General features: G+C 41.6%; 1 protein-coding gene across 1 annotated transcript in view; it reads right to left on the reverse strand.

Moving 5' to 3' along the window:
- Positions 1–250: 250 nt before the first annotated feature.
- Positions 251–16,485, reverse strand: part of nfe2l3 (nfe2 like bZIP transcription factor 3) — a 17,362-nt gene continuing 1,127 nt past the window's right edge. Inside the window, exons 2-5 of the mRNA XM_020939350.2 lie at positions 4,780–4,851; positions 4,584–4,694; positions 3,726–4,125; positions 251–3,602 (exon numbers count right to left, since the gene is read on the reverse strand). Of these exons, the coding sequence (XP_020795009.2) occupies positions 2,860–3,602; positions 3,726–4,125; positions 4,584–4,694; positions 4,780–4,851 (1,326 nt within the window). The 3' untranslated portion in view covers positions 251–2,859. The remainder of the gene's footprint in view (positions 3,603–3,725; positions 4,126–4,583; positions 4,695–4,779; positions 4,852–16,485) is intronic.

Raw genomic sequence — 16,485 nt, forward strand, 5'->3', positions numbered from 1 at the left:
TAAATTAGTCCTGGTTTTAGTCCTAGAATCAGTCCTCGGTTAGTCCTGGTTTTAGTCCTAGGTTAGTCCTGGTTTTAGTCCGAGAATCAGTCCTAGGTTAGTCCTGGTTTTAGTCCTGGAATTAATCCTGGTTTTAGTCCTAGGATCAGTCCTGATTTTAGTCCTGGTTTTAGTCCTAGTCCTGGTTTTAGTCAGTCCTGGTTAGTCCTGGTTTTAGTCCTAGGTTAGTCCTGGTTTTAGTCCGAGAATCAGTCCTAGGTTAGTCCTGGTTTTAGTCCTGGAATTAATCCTGGTTTTAGTCCTAGGATCAGTCCTGATTTTAGTCCTGGTTTTAGTCCTAAATTAGTCCTGGTTTTAGTCCTAGAATCAGTCCTCGGTTAGTCCTGGTTTAAGTCCTGGTTTTAGTCCTAGAATCAGGCCTAGGTTAGTCCTGGAATTAGTCCTGGTTTTAGTCCTAGAATCAGTCCTCGGTTAGTCCTGGTTTTAGTCCTGGTTTTAGTCCTAGGTTAGTCCTGGTTTTAGTCCTGGAATTAATCCTGGTTTTAGTCCTAGGATCAGTCCTAATTTAGTCCTGGTTTTAGTCCTAAATTAGTCCTGGTTTTAGTCCTAGAATCAGTCCTCGGTTAGTCCTGGTTTTAGTCCTAGGTTAGTCCTGGTTTTAGTCCGAGAATCAGTCCTAGGTTAGTCCTGGTTTTAGTCCTAGGTTAGTCCTGGTTTTAGTCCGAGAATCAGTCCTAGGTTAAGTCCTGGTTTTAGTCCTGGAATTAATCCTGGTTTTAGTCCTAGGATCGGTCCTGATTTTAGTCCTAAATTAGTCCTGGTTTTAGTCCGAGAATCAGTCCTAAGTTAAGTCCTGGTTTTAGTCCTGGAATTAATCCTAGTTTTAGTCCTAGGATCAGTCCTGATTTTAGTCCTGGTTTTAGTCCTAGGTTAGTTCCGTTTTAGTCCTGGTTTTAGCCTTGGTTTTAGTCCTAGAATCAGTCCTAGGTTAGTCCTGGTTTTAGTCCTAGGTTAGTCCTGGTTTTAGTCCGAGAATCAGTCCTAGGTTAAGTCCTGGTTTTAGTCCTGGAATTAATCCTGGTTTTAGTCCTAGGATCGGTCCTGATTTTAGTCCTGGTTTTAGTCCTAGGTTAGTTCCGTTTTAGTCCTGGTTTTAGCCTTGGTTTTAGTCCTAGAATCAGTCCTAGGTTAGTCCTGGTTCAGTCCTGGCTTAGTCCTGGTTCAGTCCTGGTTCAGTCCTGGTTCAGTCCTAGTCCTGGTTCAGTCCTGGTTCAGTCCTGGCTTAGTCCTGGTTCAGTCCTGGCTTAGTCCTGGTTCAGTCCGTGGCGTCCTGTGCGACGCAAAAGTCCGGCATCTTGATCAGTTTTTCTTCTGCTTAATAAATACTGTGATAAAGTGATGACGTATTTTTGACAGCAACTGTTTTTTTATTTCATGATTGTAATTCTTTAAGTCGTGACTTTTCAGTTAATATTCTGACGGATGCTTCAGTTAGAATAATTTTAATCTGTGTGTGATTTATCTCGGTCACAGGCGAGTAACGGGTTTAACTTTCAAATAATCACGGGTTAACGGGCGGGTTGAGGGTCTCCGACAACAGACCCGTGCAGGACTCTGGTTCCCTCCTCAAAAACAGACCTGGAGTTGTGTTTTGTTTCCTTCACACGTTTGAGTAATTATGAGTCTGTCTGCATCTCCAAAGCTCAAAACGCTCTGTTCCACCTCGTGATGTCATTTAGTAGTAGTTATGTTAGGTCAACAGCCGTTTTTACCCTCATTTTGTTGCTTTTATTTTTAACTTTTACCGTTTGTTCAGTGGAGATTGTCGATAAAATGTCTGAATGAGAAGTGGAGCAGTTTCAGAAAAATCCAGGTCTGGGAGGATAAAAATGATTCTCGTGAAGCCGTGCGGACTTCGAAAACACAGTGGAGACCTTCATTACCACTTTATGACATCACGAGGAGGAGCCGGGTGCTTTGAAACTGAGAAAAGCACTAACCCCTGAACCTAAAATGAAACGTGAACGACACAAAACACAACTCCAGGTGTTTGTGACGCTAGAAAACAGTGCGATGGGCCCTTTAAGCGTGATATTGTCGATGTCATTTCGCCTTTCCAAACGTTACACTCACAGAAAACCAAACGTAGGATGAGATATGACGGTTAAGGCATTGGTATCGTGTATGTCGCCAAGGCAACAAACAAATTAAATCCAGCCCGGCACTGCAGAGCCCCGCCCTCGCCTCTGTTTAAAGTTCCACACTCACCTGGTCAAATACTCATGGACTGGGAGAATAAATATTTGTTCTACTTTGGAAGGATGTGCTCTACCTGCCCCTGGCCCGGTTCTGGTTCTGGTTCTTGGCCGTGAGCAGGTTTCTCGTCGGCGGCTCTTCTTCTCCTCGGAGCCGCGGGAGTCCAGTGTTTGTAAAAGCGACATGGGAGCGTCGAGTTTGAGGAGTCCGGCGTCGGCGTGTCCACGCGGAGCTACAGCTTGGCTCAGTACGTCGAGGTCTGTACCGCTTCAGAGACGCGGCGGGCGGTCCAGGTTTGGAAAAGGGCCAACGTCGGAACACAGACGAGACAGAAAAGTAAAAAAAAAAAGGAAATGCGCGAGAGACTGAATGGAATCACAAATGAGGACTGTGCGTGAGTTTGGACAGATCAGATTATACAGCAGCATTGACACCGTTTTGTAGAAGAAGTGTGGTCGTGTGGCTGTACGCTCCAGTGGACACGCGCCCACACCCATGTCACTTATGTAGGCTACATTTAACTTTGTCCTGGTTATTGCGCCCCCTGCTGGTGCTCCACACGCCGGCAGAGAGCGCACAGTTCAGGCTCACAGGCTTTTTCAGTCACTGCTTCTTGCCTTTCTTGCGTTTGTCCGTTTTGTTCCCCGTGGCGCCCGACACGGTGGGTCTGCGGGCGGGCACCAGCACCACCCTGCCGTTGGCGCCGCACTGGAGGGAGTACCTGTCTGGGGTGAGGGGCTGCCCCAGAGGGTCCCTGAGCCTGGACAGAACGTCTCTGGTGAGCTGTTGGATCTGCTGACCCACGGCGCACATGGTTTTGGCCGTGAGCCGTTTGTCTCGCAGGAGCCGCTCCCTCTGGGCCTGGAGGCGGGACACCTCCTCCTGCAGGCCCGTGATGGCATCCAGTTTGCGTTTACGGCAGTTCTGAGCGGCCAGTTTGTTCTTGCCTCGTCTGCGGATGTCCCTGAGCAGAGTGACCTGCTCGGAGGAGAAGCCGTGGCTGTCCAGCACCTCCAGAAACTCCTCCACGGGCATGTTGACGATCTGCAGCACAGAGAAGGGCAGACACATGGCACGAGCACGGACCTCGTCCCGACTCAGCTCTCGTTCCTCCAGACCACACTCCTCCTCCTCCTCCTCGCTCAGAGGCTCCTCTTTAATGCCCTTGTGGGGGTAGGTGAGGGGGGACGAGTAGCTGTGGTCGTGCCACACGCTCTCGCTCAGATCTACAGGAGACCAGGAGCCGTGGTCCAGGACGCTCTTAGAGTCCACCTCACTGCTGTAGCCTGTAGCTCCACACTCCTCCTCACACAGAGAGGAGGACGACGAGGACATCTCAGAGGAGCCTGAGGGGAAAGGGGCATTAGATCATCATTAGTGTCACATGTGGGTGTGGAGAAAGTGGAGGAACATGTGGAGCATCTCCAGAGTCACTAGGAGAAAGACTCTGTGCCCTCAGTGTGACGTACCTGGGGAGCCAGGCCCTCCGGAGCTGCTCTCCAGAGACAGGCCCGAGTCTGAGTCAAAGTCCTCGAGCAGCTGAGGGTCCAGGCAGCTGAGCAGCTGCTGGTCCATGGAGTCCAGCCCCTCCAGTCCCAGCTGGTTTATCTGGTCAAACACGGCCTCGTCCAGGCCGCCCCCCAGGCCCTGAGAGGAGCCCCCGCTGAAGTTACACACGGAGGCGAAGGGCAGAGCCGCCAGCCCCAGAGCCAGGCCGGGCGACGAGGGGTCTGTGTGCTGCGGCGTCGTGGGCGGAGACATGATGGCGTCCTGCAGGGTGAGGTCCTCCAGGCTCAAGTCCCCTTGGAGGGCACTAGACAGGTCTGTGTCCAGATCAGGGAGACGAGCGCCGACCAGAGAGTCCAGGTCCTGCACACCAGACACGGGTAAGATCCTCTGTACAAGTGCACGTGTGCACACACCATACACACATACACACGCGCACATACACGTGCACGTGCACACACACACACACGCGTGCGCACACACACACACGTGCACGCACGCGCACACACACACGTGCACGGATGCGCACGCACCCACGCACGCACTTTACCAGTACTACTACTTCAGGTCAAGGAGACATGAACACATTAAAGCGTAAGAAGTGTAATAATTTGTGTATAATCTGATATCTGCACTTCCTGATGTGAGCTGAAGCTGCAGGAGCTGATCGTTCAGACTCAGGCCCTGGAGTCTTTATCTGTAACATTATCTCTTTATAACACACGCTGAACTCCCGCATGATACACTGAGACTAATATTACAGTGATGCAGTTGAAGCTCCTGGTCCTGGCTCAGGTCACACGGTGCAGGCAGGTGCTCACCTCCAGGTCGCTCACAGACAGGTGCAGGAGCTGGCTCCAGGACTGGTCTGTGTCAGAAGGTCCATGGAAGCCTGAGTGATGGGACAGAGCTCCAGCGCCCCCGAGGAGAGACTGGAACAGACACACACACACACTCATGTTCACACATGTTCTCCTCTGAGCTTAAAGACACATGTGAGAAGAACAGGAGACGTACCTCCTGCTCCAGAGACGAGCTGTGGGCCAGAGGAACAGGCTCATCCTCCTCTTTGACCTTCACATCTTCATTCTGCAAACAAACACAAAGACACTTATATTAAAGAGAGAGATTAGAGATTGTTTGTGTTTGTTTGTGTGTGTACTGAAATCAAAATAAGCAATAATCAACTGTAAATTATTTCTGTAATCACTCAGTGCCACAGTTTTAGTAAAATTCTTTTACTTGTTCAGCCTGTGGGCACAAACTGAACCCCCCCCCCCCTTCAGATTTCACTAAAGCATCAGAACATTTAAAGCTGTTACACGATGGAACATGAACAACTCCAATATGACACTTTGGAGCATAATTTAAACACAGTGGAGCACTCCCTGTATCAACACATGACATCACAAGGTGGAACAGAGTGATTTCTGTCTGAGAGAAGAACTCCTAAATGTGCAGAGTTTGAGTGTTAAACATGTGAATGAAACAAAACACAAATCTGTCCGTTTGTGACGAGGAAACGACATTAGAACAGTTCAGAAAATCATGTAAAATGGGCCGTTTAATGTAACGCTCCAGTTGAAGCTGCGCACTCAAAAATAAGTTAAAGACGTTTTCATTTGAGGACAGTGTGACACGAGAGCGAAGCAGCGAGGTCATGTCAGTGCTGCACTCTTCACCGGGTCACTGAGATAAAGGAGATACCGGAGTCACCCACTTTACCACTGATCTTAAGGCCAAATATTTCATAATCTAAGTCTGTAGCAGCGCTTGGGCCCTGCCGCAGCCTGCTCCTGCCGCAGCCTGCTCCTGCCGCAGCCTGCTCCTGCCGCAGCCTGCTCCTGCCGCAGCCTGCTCCTGCCGCAGCCTGCTCCTGCCGCAGCCTGCTCCTGCCCCTGCACAGTCAGCAGGTTCACGCTTTCACAACAAGTGTACTCAAGATCGCAAAGTCATCTGGGTCAAAACCAGTCTTAAAACATCTGGAACAAGTTGTACACGCTTTTATTTCATCACTTTGCTTTTGGAGCTGGTGGAGAGTGACGATATCGCTGTAAACTGGTGATAAAACAGTGCTCTTTTGGCTTTATAATGTTTAATTTTATGTATCTGTGATTAATTTTAATAATAAAAAGTTCAAAGTTTGCATTTTAAACAAGAAAAAGACTGAAATTTGAATAAATAAAACATTGCGGGACACGTTTGTACAGATCTAAACTACAGGGTTAGACGTTTTTACGCAGAATAAGATAGAATTTTGTTGTTGTTCAGAAATTGCAGCCTTTGGAATTGCTAAGAGCTTCCATTCAAATTGTAATTTTGATTAATCTTGCAGCCCTGGTAAAAAATTGTACTTTTATATTAATTGTTATATTAAAAAATGCCATTGATGTTTATTCTTAATCAGTGTTGGGAAGGTGACTTTTAAAATGTAATCCCCTACAGATTACAGATTACACACACCAAAATGTAGTTTGTAACGTAATCCATTAAATTACTTAAAGTGAGCAATGTAATCTGAATACTTTGGATTACTTTATTTGCTGTAGAGAAGCAAAGACGAGGAAACTTAACCATATTAAAAATATTATTGATAGAAGAGGAGGAGACACGTCTGAGCAGCATGATTTAGTCCTGTTAAATCCTGTTTTAGTCCTGGTTTTGATCTAGTTTAGACCTGGTTTTAGTCCTGGTTTAGACCTGGTTTTAGTCCTGTTTTAGACCTGGTTTAGATCTAGTTTAGATCTAGTTAAGACCTGGTTTACACCTGGTTTAGACCTGGATTTAGTCCTGATTTTGTCCTGGTTTAGAGCTGGTTTAGTTTCCAGCAATGAGTGGAAAAAAAAAATATAATAATAATAATAAATAAATAAAAATAGTAGGAAAACAGGAAAATCCCGCCGTGTAATCTATTTATTTCAACAAAGTAACTGTAATCCAATTACCACTCACTGAAACAGTAACTGTAACTGAATACAGTTACTCATAATTTGTACTCTGATTACATAACTCCGGTACATGTAATCTGTTACTCCCCAACACTGTTCTTAATATCAAAATTGAGTTGAAATTTGACATTTTAGTATTGTACCAAGATTAAAATGCTTTGATTGTGTTTTTTGTTGTTATTTTTTATGCATAAAAATGACAATCAAGTTTGGGCAATGAATTAAATTTGAATCAAGATCAAGATTCAGTCATTTCTGTGGTTGTTTTTAACGGAAACGTCCACAGTCAATCCTCTGGCAGAAGGAGTGTGTGGAAACCTTGAGAATTTTTACATTTTTTGGTGTTAAATGGAACTAAATAAAAGTCTGTAGTGTTCATGTTCCAGAAATATATAAAGAAAACCTTTTTATTAGTTTTTAAAGGTGCATTGTGTAACTTTTCTGGTGGAGGATCTGTCAAATAAGTAACTTTTCTCCACAGAGACGTTATCGCTTTGTCTGGAATGTTTCACAGTATGACTTTAAACCTTTTTATCTTCATGGAAACCAAACCAGACCGAGTTACAGGTCAGATCTGCGTAGAGGCGACGCCGCTCACAGTCAGAATGCCAGTTTTGTGACGTTTTTTTGAGCTATAAAACCACCTTGAATTGTATAAATGTAAAGTAGAGCTGCTTAAAGTCACACTGCGGAACATTCCAGACAAAACAATAACATCTCCATACAGTAGAAACAAGCCGTTGATGGAAGCCTGACCAGAAACGTTACACAGTGCACCTTTAATTAGACCAAATTAAACTGAAAATTGTGATCAGCCGATAAGAGAAAATCACCAAATGGTTTCAAACGTTTCTGAATTTTTTTTTTTAACAGTTTTTTTGATCTTATCTCGATGTGGAGCCGCTCGCGTGTCGTTATCAGCGCACGCAGAAGCCTGGATGTTAACGTCTGGATGCTGTGGGTGTGGTGGAGCCGACGGGCTGACTGGACCCCCCTCGCAGCAGCTGGCCGGGGGGGAGGCAGGAGGGACAAACGGGGGGTGTCCGGTTACATAAAGCCCCACGGCCCCCGGGGACAGGACACCGGAGCAGCTGCCCGTCTCCGGTCGGGGCAGGGGCAGGGGCACCGGCGGGTTCCAGTGGGCGAGTGTGGGTTAGAGAGGCCTACAGGACAAAGCTGTGGGATTAGTGGAGTGAAGTGTCAGAGGTGACGCTGTAGACAAAGCCTCAGTGTGGAGGTGGAGCCGCCGGGCGTTTGTGAGGTGGAGAATTAGGTCAGTTTAAAAAAAAAAAAAGTCCCATTATTACAGTTTTCTGATTTGTGTTAACAGTTTCCTCATCACAAACCGACCTGGAGTTGTGTTTTTGTTTCATTCACACAGTTTAACACACAAACCTGCACACACCAGTTCTTCTCACAAAAAAACTCCCTAAAAACTTGTGGTAATACAAGAAGTGCTCCACTGTGATTTTAAAGTACATTTCACTACAATCATGTGGATAATTTCAGCCCTAGAACTGCCAAACTCTACTGAACAAAAGGTAAAAGGAGCTGTTAACATGAAAACTACCACTATATGACATCACAAGGTGTAACAGAGCATTTTAAGCTTTGGAGAAGTAGACAGACCAATAATAAAGAGTTACTCAAACATGTGTGAATGAAACAAAACACAACTCCAGCTCAGTTAATGATGAGGTAACATGATAGAACATGATTAAAAGCTCACAAGAGTCAGTTTTTTTTGTAATGTAAGAACTTTAAATAAAATATTTTAAAAACTACGTGAACAGAAAGAACAAAAATGTGTCTGTTTGCTGCAGGTGTTCCAATCAGAGGGAGCAGGTAGAGCAGGCATGTCCAAACTATGGCCCGTGGTCCAAATGCGGCCCTCAGACAAATTTTTATAGGTGAATTGGCCCATATTACCTTGCATCAATTAAAAATTTACTTTTTGCTGCAAGGTTTTTGAAAATCTACCTTGATAAAGCTCATATATAATATTTAGTGTGTGGTTTTAAGGATCTGAGCATGAATTAAGTCCGATGGGTCATTCTAACGTGTTAAACATGCACATACTTGAATTATTCACTGTATTGAGCTCCAGTCTGTGGCCCTCGATCAGACTTCTGCTTCATCTGTGTTTAAATATGTGGACCTTGATGAAAAAAGTTTGGACGCCCCTGAGGTAGACGGTGCTCTTAGAAAAGGGATCGAAACTTAAAACGTGGCCCGGGCCTTTCTGTGCTCCTTATTGGGAGCCGTGTTTTCTCTTTCTCTCACTTTTTTTTCCTCTTCACGCCGCGTGCAGACTCGCGGTAGTTTCGACAGCGGCTGAAAACAAAACTTTCAGAAATCTGCGTGTGCACAGGATAAAAAAAACGTGCATGTTTGGTTGTAGTTCAGCATAAAATAAATAAACCAGGTTTAATCTTGGGCTCGAGAGACGGAGAGAGAGATGGAGGCCGAGTCCCGACACTCAGTCCTGGTTCAGTCCTGGTTTAGTCCTGTTTTACACGTGGTTTAGATCTGTTTAAGTCCTGGTTTAGTTCTTTTTCAGTCCTGGTTTAGACCTGGTTCAGTTCTGGTTTAGTCCTGCTTGCAACAAAACAACCTGAAGAGCTACTTGGGAGCCAAAAGAGCCGGCGAGCCAAAAGAGCCGGTTCTCTAAAAAGAACTGGAATCCCCATCACTAGTAGATAAAATGTGATGCAAAAATGCCATTAGTCCGACCTACTGTCTGTAAATATGACGTACAGAGGCAGAATAACAATAAATGTTGCCTAAATAAACCCAATTTAAAATCCACTAGAGCCAAACCTAAGTTTTTTTAAACAATTCAAGATTTACAGTGAATTTTTACATCACTAAATATATATCGGCAGCTCCAACTCCCATTTTATCGGTTTCATATCGGCCACGACAAAATCCATATCGGCCGGGCCCTAGTTTGCATGTCTGTCCCCGTGTCTGGATGGGTTTCGTCCGGGCGCTTCCGGTTTCCCCCATCAACCCAAAACATGTTACATAAGTCTCCACGAACAGTTGATAGTTAAGGTCAATTAAATACAATCAATCAATGAACCTGCCCAAAGACGACAGGTGGAAATCAACACTGATGCTACAACCTGATGTACAACACTTCTCTCCTGTCAGAGTTAATGTAAAAATTGTGCGCTGTCCCTGTCTCAAATAAATAAATAAAATAAAGAAGTAAAAATCGCACAAGGAAAACTATAGTTAAAAGGCTTTAAGTTAAACGGCCAAAGCCAAGAGTCCATTTTGAAAACTACACTGAAAGTTTGTCTGGTCAGTTAATCAAATATTAATGGAGATTTAGACATATCTAATCACCCAGTGACGTGATTCGTTTTTGTTTTGTTTTTTTTTAAATGGAGGGTTAAAGTCTGTTCCAAACCACATGTTCTTGAGACTTCAGATAAGGAAGATACTATTATTTTGTATATGAAAATTACATTCTGCTACTTTAAAAGGAGTATTTTTTTTTTTTTATATTCATTGTGGTTTTCGTAATCGACGTTGAGTATGGGGGGAATTTCCTCGTATCCAAATTGAGTCTGACATTTTATTCGGGCCCAGTCAAGCAGAAGTAAACAACAAGGCCAAAAATTCAAGTTAATTCATCTGATATAAAAATGTATTGAACAGATACATATGTGCTCTAGTTTATGAAACTGTTGACCTTTTTTCTGTACCATTTTTGGTTCTAAAGTTAATATGTTTTAAACAGACCATGTATGAAACATGGAACAAAAATTATTTCCCAAATTTCAAAGACCTGAAAATCATGTAAATAAATGGATGTATTTCATCATATCTTGTGTTATTCCATCTTTGAACTGCTGATGAAGGTACAGGATTATTCAAAAAAAAAAAAAATTTAAATGATAAAAATTAGCTTGGAAGGACTGACATATTTTATAGAAATAGTTTCTTTTCATTTTGAAGTAATATTAAAGTATTCAGAAGAAAAAAGTGACAAATTATGTAAAATCCTGCACCTTCTACTGGTTTGCACAATTTTCCCTCCGTTACTTTTCCCTCCGTTACCATGACCTTTCTTAATAAAAAATCTCATGAGTCAAAAAGTAAGAGGTTTTTCAACCTAATCTTGTACCATATGGTAGAAAACTATATGAAGCAAATATTCAAACCAGTTTGTTAAGGATATGTAAGTGAGAACCAAGAGTTATCACTGTTTGGATTTATTGCCCAAAAAGTGCTGCATATTTCATTCCCTCCGTTACCGACATGAGTTTTTTAATTTTTTGTCAACAACTTGAAAGAATCTCACAGGTTTAACTTGACCCTGTTGGAGTGTAACTCTTTCCTACATTCTGATACTTTACTTATTTCAATAGTCCCTCTAGTTTCTGAATAAGAGACATTTGAATGTCAAAAATCTGCCCCTGTTTCCCTCCGTTACCACTTGACCGAACCCATTCTACAGTCAAACCTCAGACTCGAGACTTTGGAGGAAGAATTCTGACAATTTTTCAACTCGTCTGGTTTGTTTATGTTCATGAAATAAAGAAGTAAAGCTATTTTAATAATTTGGTAGTTGAGAAAATATATAGAAACTGATCAGTGACGAAGAAAAAAACAAAACAAACCACCAGTTAGACGCATTACTATATAATTATATTGTTTGCGTGTGTGTGTTTATTGGGAGGAGCCCAGACTTTATAATTAGAGGAGTGAGCTGTTAATTTAATGAGCCGATGGGGAGTTAAACAAAACAACTAAACCACATAAAAGCCATTAACTCATTAACTTTATTTCTTTTGTTTATCTTTATCTTACTGAATGTTCTTAACAGTTTTATCCTCTTCATTTTGTTAGTTTCTTTCTTTGTTAAAGGTCCTGAGATTATGGAGATTATGTTGTGCCTTCATATCTTTTTATTAGTTTTTTTTAATGTTTAAATAAAATTAAAATGCTTGTCTCTTCACGTAAAGCATCTTTGACCATCTTGAAAAGTGTTATGTGTTATTATAATTCAATCCAAAAGAGTTCTAACCATTTGCATTTTTTTTTTTCAGTTTCATAACGCGTTCATGTTTTGCTCTACAGTACATGACAGTTAGAAAGTACGATTTTAGCCGCGATCTTTCCATCTGCTGTCAGTTTTTTTCGCTTATGTAACGGGGGTTAGTGCATTAAAAGGGTTACGGAGCCCAGTAAAGCAGCAGAGTCTGAGTCTGAGCGACACGGTGAAGAGTGACAGGTGCATAAGACACTCGTCCGCTCGCCGACACACGACACAAGAGAAAACTGTTCAACGGCAAAGATGTCCCACAGATAATGAGGAATCAATATGACACAACTAAACGGACGCTTTTGTCGGAAACATGAAACTGTATAGATATTCAATACTGCAACGCAAGCTCAGTTTTTGTCATTTTTTTTGTTTTTAGAATACCGTATTTTCTGGGCTATTAGGCGCTCTGGATTATAAGGCGCGCTGTCATTAAATGGTCTATTTGCGAACTTTTTTCACAAATATCTGCTCCGTGTGTGTTTGTGGCTTTGTAGTTTACTGAAGTCGTATTGGGACACCCGAGTGGATTCGTGTATAGGGCGCTCTGGATTGTGGGGCGCAGTCGATTAATAGCCCGGAAAATACGGTAATAATAATAATAATACGTAACACTTGCACAGCACTTTTCAAGACCCTCAAAGATGCTTAACGTGGTGTTTTAAAGGCAAGTTTTTATCATTTGCAGCTTATAGCTATTTTTATTTAATTTTATTTATTTTATTTGTTTGATCCAGGTACAACAAAATTCAAAAACAATAACAAAAATAGTGATATGTACATGAACATATTTGGGACCTGGTGCTCAAAAGGAGTAGGATGAAGTTTAAAAAAAAAACTTATGGAGTCCTGCCCCAATTAAAGTCAAACCTTTTTTATCTTTTAAACTTTTTGAACAAGTTACGTACGCTTTTATCTCATCGTGCCTGGAAAACTGTAACGAGCTTTATTCCGGCATCTCACAAAACTCACTTTACCGACGACAGTGAGTCCAAAACTCTGCAGTGCGACTTTTAACAGGAACAAAAAGGAGATACACACAAAACCCCAATCCTTGTGTCTTTGCACTGGCTTCCTATTAATTTTAGAATTGATTTTAAGAGTTTATTGTTTGTTTTTAAAGCTTTGAATGGACTGACCCCATGTTACGTCTCGGAGCGCATCCAGATTTACACCCCTGAGTGCTCCGAGGGCCAAGGGCCAGCTCCAGCTCATGGTGCCTAAATCGAGACTTAAAACCAAGAGGACTGAACCTTCTCTGTGGTCGGCCCCAAACTCTGGAACTCTCTGCCCCTCCACGCCCCAACAGCCCCACAGTGGAGAGTTTTAAAGGTTGTATGGAGGATTTTTTTTTTTTTAGTTTAAAATTGTCAGTGAAAGTTTAAAATACCATTACAGAGACGCAGCAGCCTTGTAATTATGATGACCAAAAAAAAAAAAAAAGAATGAAAATCTGTCAACTGTGGACGTAGTGAGGGCAGTTAAACATCAGCCAATAGAAAACAAGGCTGCCTCATTTTTTATTGGCTGTTAGGTCGTCAATCAAACTCCCTACGTTTCCTAGTGTAACTGACTCGTCGGCGCGCGGGGATTACGTGGTTTATGCAGCGGTTCTTAGAGGCTTTTTAAAACTGTCGCTTCCTCGCAGTTCGCACAAAGTTTGTCGCGATGGCGGACGAGAAACCACGACCGGTTCGCCGCAAAAGAAAGTCCATTTTTGAGGTCGCCGAAAGAAGAAGAAGAGAAGGGGAAAAGGAGCAAAGCCAAACTGAGGTGATTCTTGGAGATCTCGTCCAGCGGTGGCGCGACTGAAGCAACTGACGTGTTGGTTGCACAACATTTGAAAAAGAACTGTCGCTGTATTTCTCTTCCCTTAAAAAATCCTCGATACAACCTTTAAGTCTCATCTTAAAACCCAATTTTATTCTCTGGCTTTTAACACCTCGTGAGTCGTGTGCTCCTCCGGGTCTTTTATTTATTTTATTTACTTTTAATGTATTTTATTGGTTTTATTTATTTATTTCTCTTCTGTGAATCTGCTCTTATTTTTATTTGACTGTTTTTAATATTTTAAGACTAGTATAATTATTTTAGTAGTTTATTTTATCATTTTACTATCGTTGTTATTATTGTGTATTTGTGCAACACTTTGGAAACTGCTTGTCAAATGTGCAACAGAAATAAAGTGGATTGGATGGAGACAAACAAAGATAAACCAAAGAAATAAGTGAACGAAAGGTGGTTTTAAAGAGATTTTTGAAGGTTTTCAGGTCTTTTTTAAACATGGGGAGGGTGGATGTGTCTCTGATGTGTTTGTGTTTGGTTATGAAGGAACTTTTACACGATCTCGACGGGCTTTAATTGGATTCACTGAGGGATTTTTGAGGAAGAACAGCACGTTTTATTTCCTACTTTTGTTTAATCACTATACTGCCAGTTTAATATTGTGGTTTTATGTTTCCACGAGCTTGTATATTGTTACAACTCCCGCTTCCTATGGCTGTGGTGTTTCCCTCGGCATCAATGGCCCAAAGTTTATGAAAGGGTTTATTATCTAGGATTTCGCTCTTTTCATTTTTGCAGAACTCCTCCCATGTGCTTCAAAACGCTCTCATTGTGAACGTTCGAGCGTGAAATGCTGACTTATTATTCATGCGATTTAATAATATTCAATAAAAGCACGTTTATCTGTGGGGGATGTTTCGGTCTCGATGATGTTGGACGGTGGAGTCGTCAAAAATATCGAAAATTAGAGACAAAAGCGACACGAAAACTGATTTATTTCAAAACCAAATACTCAAAATATTAAATAATACTGAAATTGAACCAGTGTCAATACTGCAAAAACTTTCCTTCTTTCCTTCACTTCGCTCGTTTCTATGGCTACGTCACTGCTCCGTCTGGAATGTTCCACAGTGTGACATTAAACAGCTCTACTTTAAATTGATTCAATTACAGGTGCTTTTAAAGCTCAAAAATACCTCGAAAATCAAACATTCCGACACAGATCTCACCTGTAACTTGCTCTGGTTTGGTCTCCGTGAAGATAGAAAGGTTTAATGCTGTACTGTGGAACATTCCAGACCAACAAAAATAACATCTACACGGAGAAACGCATTTGACGGAGCCTCCAGCAAAAAAAGTTACACAATGTCGCTTGAACAGCACAAAATGTGAGCGTTCCTGAACAGTTTTAGGAATGATTTGAGCTTTAACAAAACAATTTTAAAACCTCACGCTAAGATAAAGAAAGTACTATTATGTTGTGTAGAAAAATTACATTCTACTACTAAAAAAAGAGCATTTTATCTTCATTATTTTTTGTTATTGTTACTGAGAAATGAGGGAATCAGCATTTTAATAACTCCACAACTTGACAGGATAGAACGTTAAGAGACAAGTTTATTTGAATCAGAGCTGGACGCTGGTTTTAAACGTCAGAAAAGTCGAGGCCTACAACTTTTTTTTTAAGCTGTTTTGTCTTTCAATTGGAGATACTGTGTTCCAATTGTCCTAATCCAGTGTTTAATGCCGTCTGTGCGGTCAATGCTCCCTGTTCCAAACCTGTCATAACAAAGATCATGGAATACATTACAGGTTACATAACACACCCCTCTATAGCCACAGGCCTGGGAGACTTTATAACGTTAAGTAACACTCGAACTTAACCTAGATAATCACAAATGAGGAATTAGAAGCACGAGAGAAGCATTGAAAAACAAAAAAACACTTCCTTGTAGGTGTTTGTTTAAGGTCTGCTTCATGTCACGTTACACCGGTGCAAAGTGAAAGCGAAGGCAAACTAAAGTCGTAAAACTTCTAAACAGCGAATTTAACACGTATTTTCTGATTTTGTTGGACAGATCGGTTACTAATGCGTTTAATTCAAAGGTTTTGTGAAATGTCTGATTGCACAACGCTCACATTTGCTTGCTTCGACCAACTGATGTGTGGCTGCAAAGTTATGCAACCTCGAGGCACGATCCGCATGAGGAAGTTATTAATAGTCTCGAAATTTAAATCAAAAGTTTAGATTCGGAATGAAAAATCAAGAAAACTACACTGTAAAGTCGTGTATTTCATTGAACGGACAGAATTTTTGGTTTGGTCATGTGTTTTAGTGAGAGGTTACAACTTTTTATTTGATACTTACCTTTGAATAATGAACATACTTACCTAGTTTTAACTCATTTCAAAGTAAAAAACTAGGACATCCCTGTTTTTTTTGGGTGGTTTGTAATAATAAAACTGTAAAACGAGTGCATACTAAAGGACATTTGTTATGGAGAGACGATTTATGACGAACATGCGAGCCAGTTTTGTCACATTTTCTTTGTGTTTTGGTTGTTTTTAAGCAGATTTTTTGTATTTTACCTAAACAGATGACAATTTATGAGTTATTTTACTGTTGGGAGGGATCAGATTAGTCAGAAATAGGGACACATGGGAAATTTCTTGTATAAAACTCGGACAAATCAGTATAGTTGCATTTTCTTATGCGTTTTAAGCATTTTTAAGCAGATTATTTGTATCTTACCTAAACAGATGACAATTTATGAGTTATTTTACTGTTGACAAGTATCAAATTGGTCAGAAATAGGGACACCTGGGACATTTCTTGTATTAAACTTGGACAAATCAGTATAGTCGCATTTTCTTTGTGTTTTTGTCATTTTTAAGCAGCTTTTTTGTATTTTACCTAAACAGATGACAATG

The sequence above is a fragment of the Boleophthalmus pectinirostris genome, unplaced genomic scaffold (assembly GCF_026225935.1).
Source record: "Boleophthalmus pectinirostris isolate CB_2022bp ecotype Guang Dong unplaced genomic scaffold, ASM2622593v1 HiC_scaffold_21, whole genome shotgun sequence".
Lineage (NCBI taxonomy): Eukaryota > Metazoa > Chordata > Actinopteri > Gobiiformes > Gobiidae > Boleophthalmus > Boleophthalmus pectinirostris.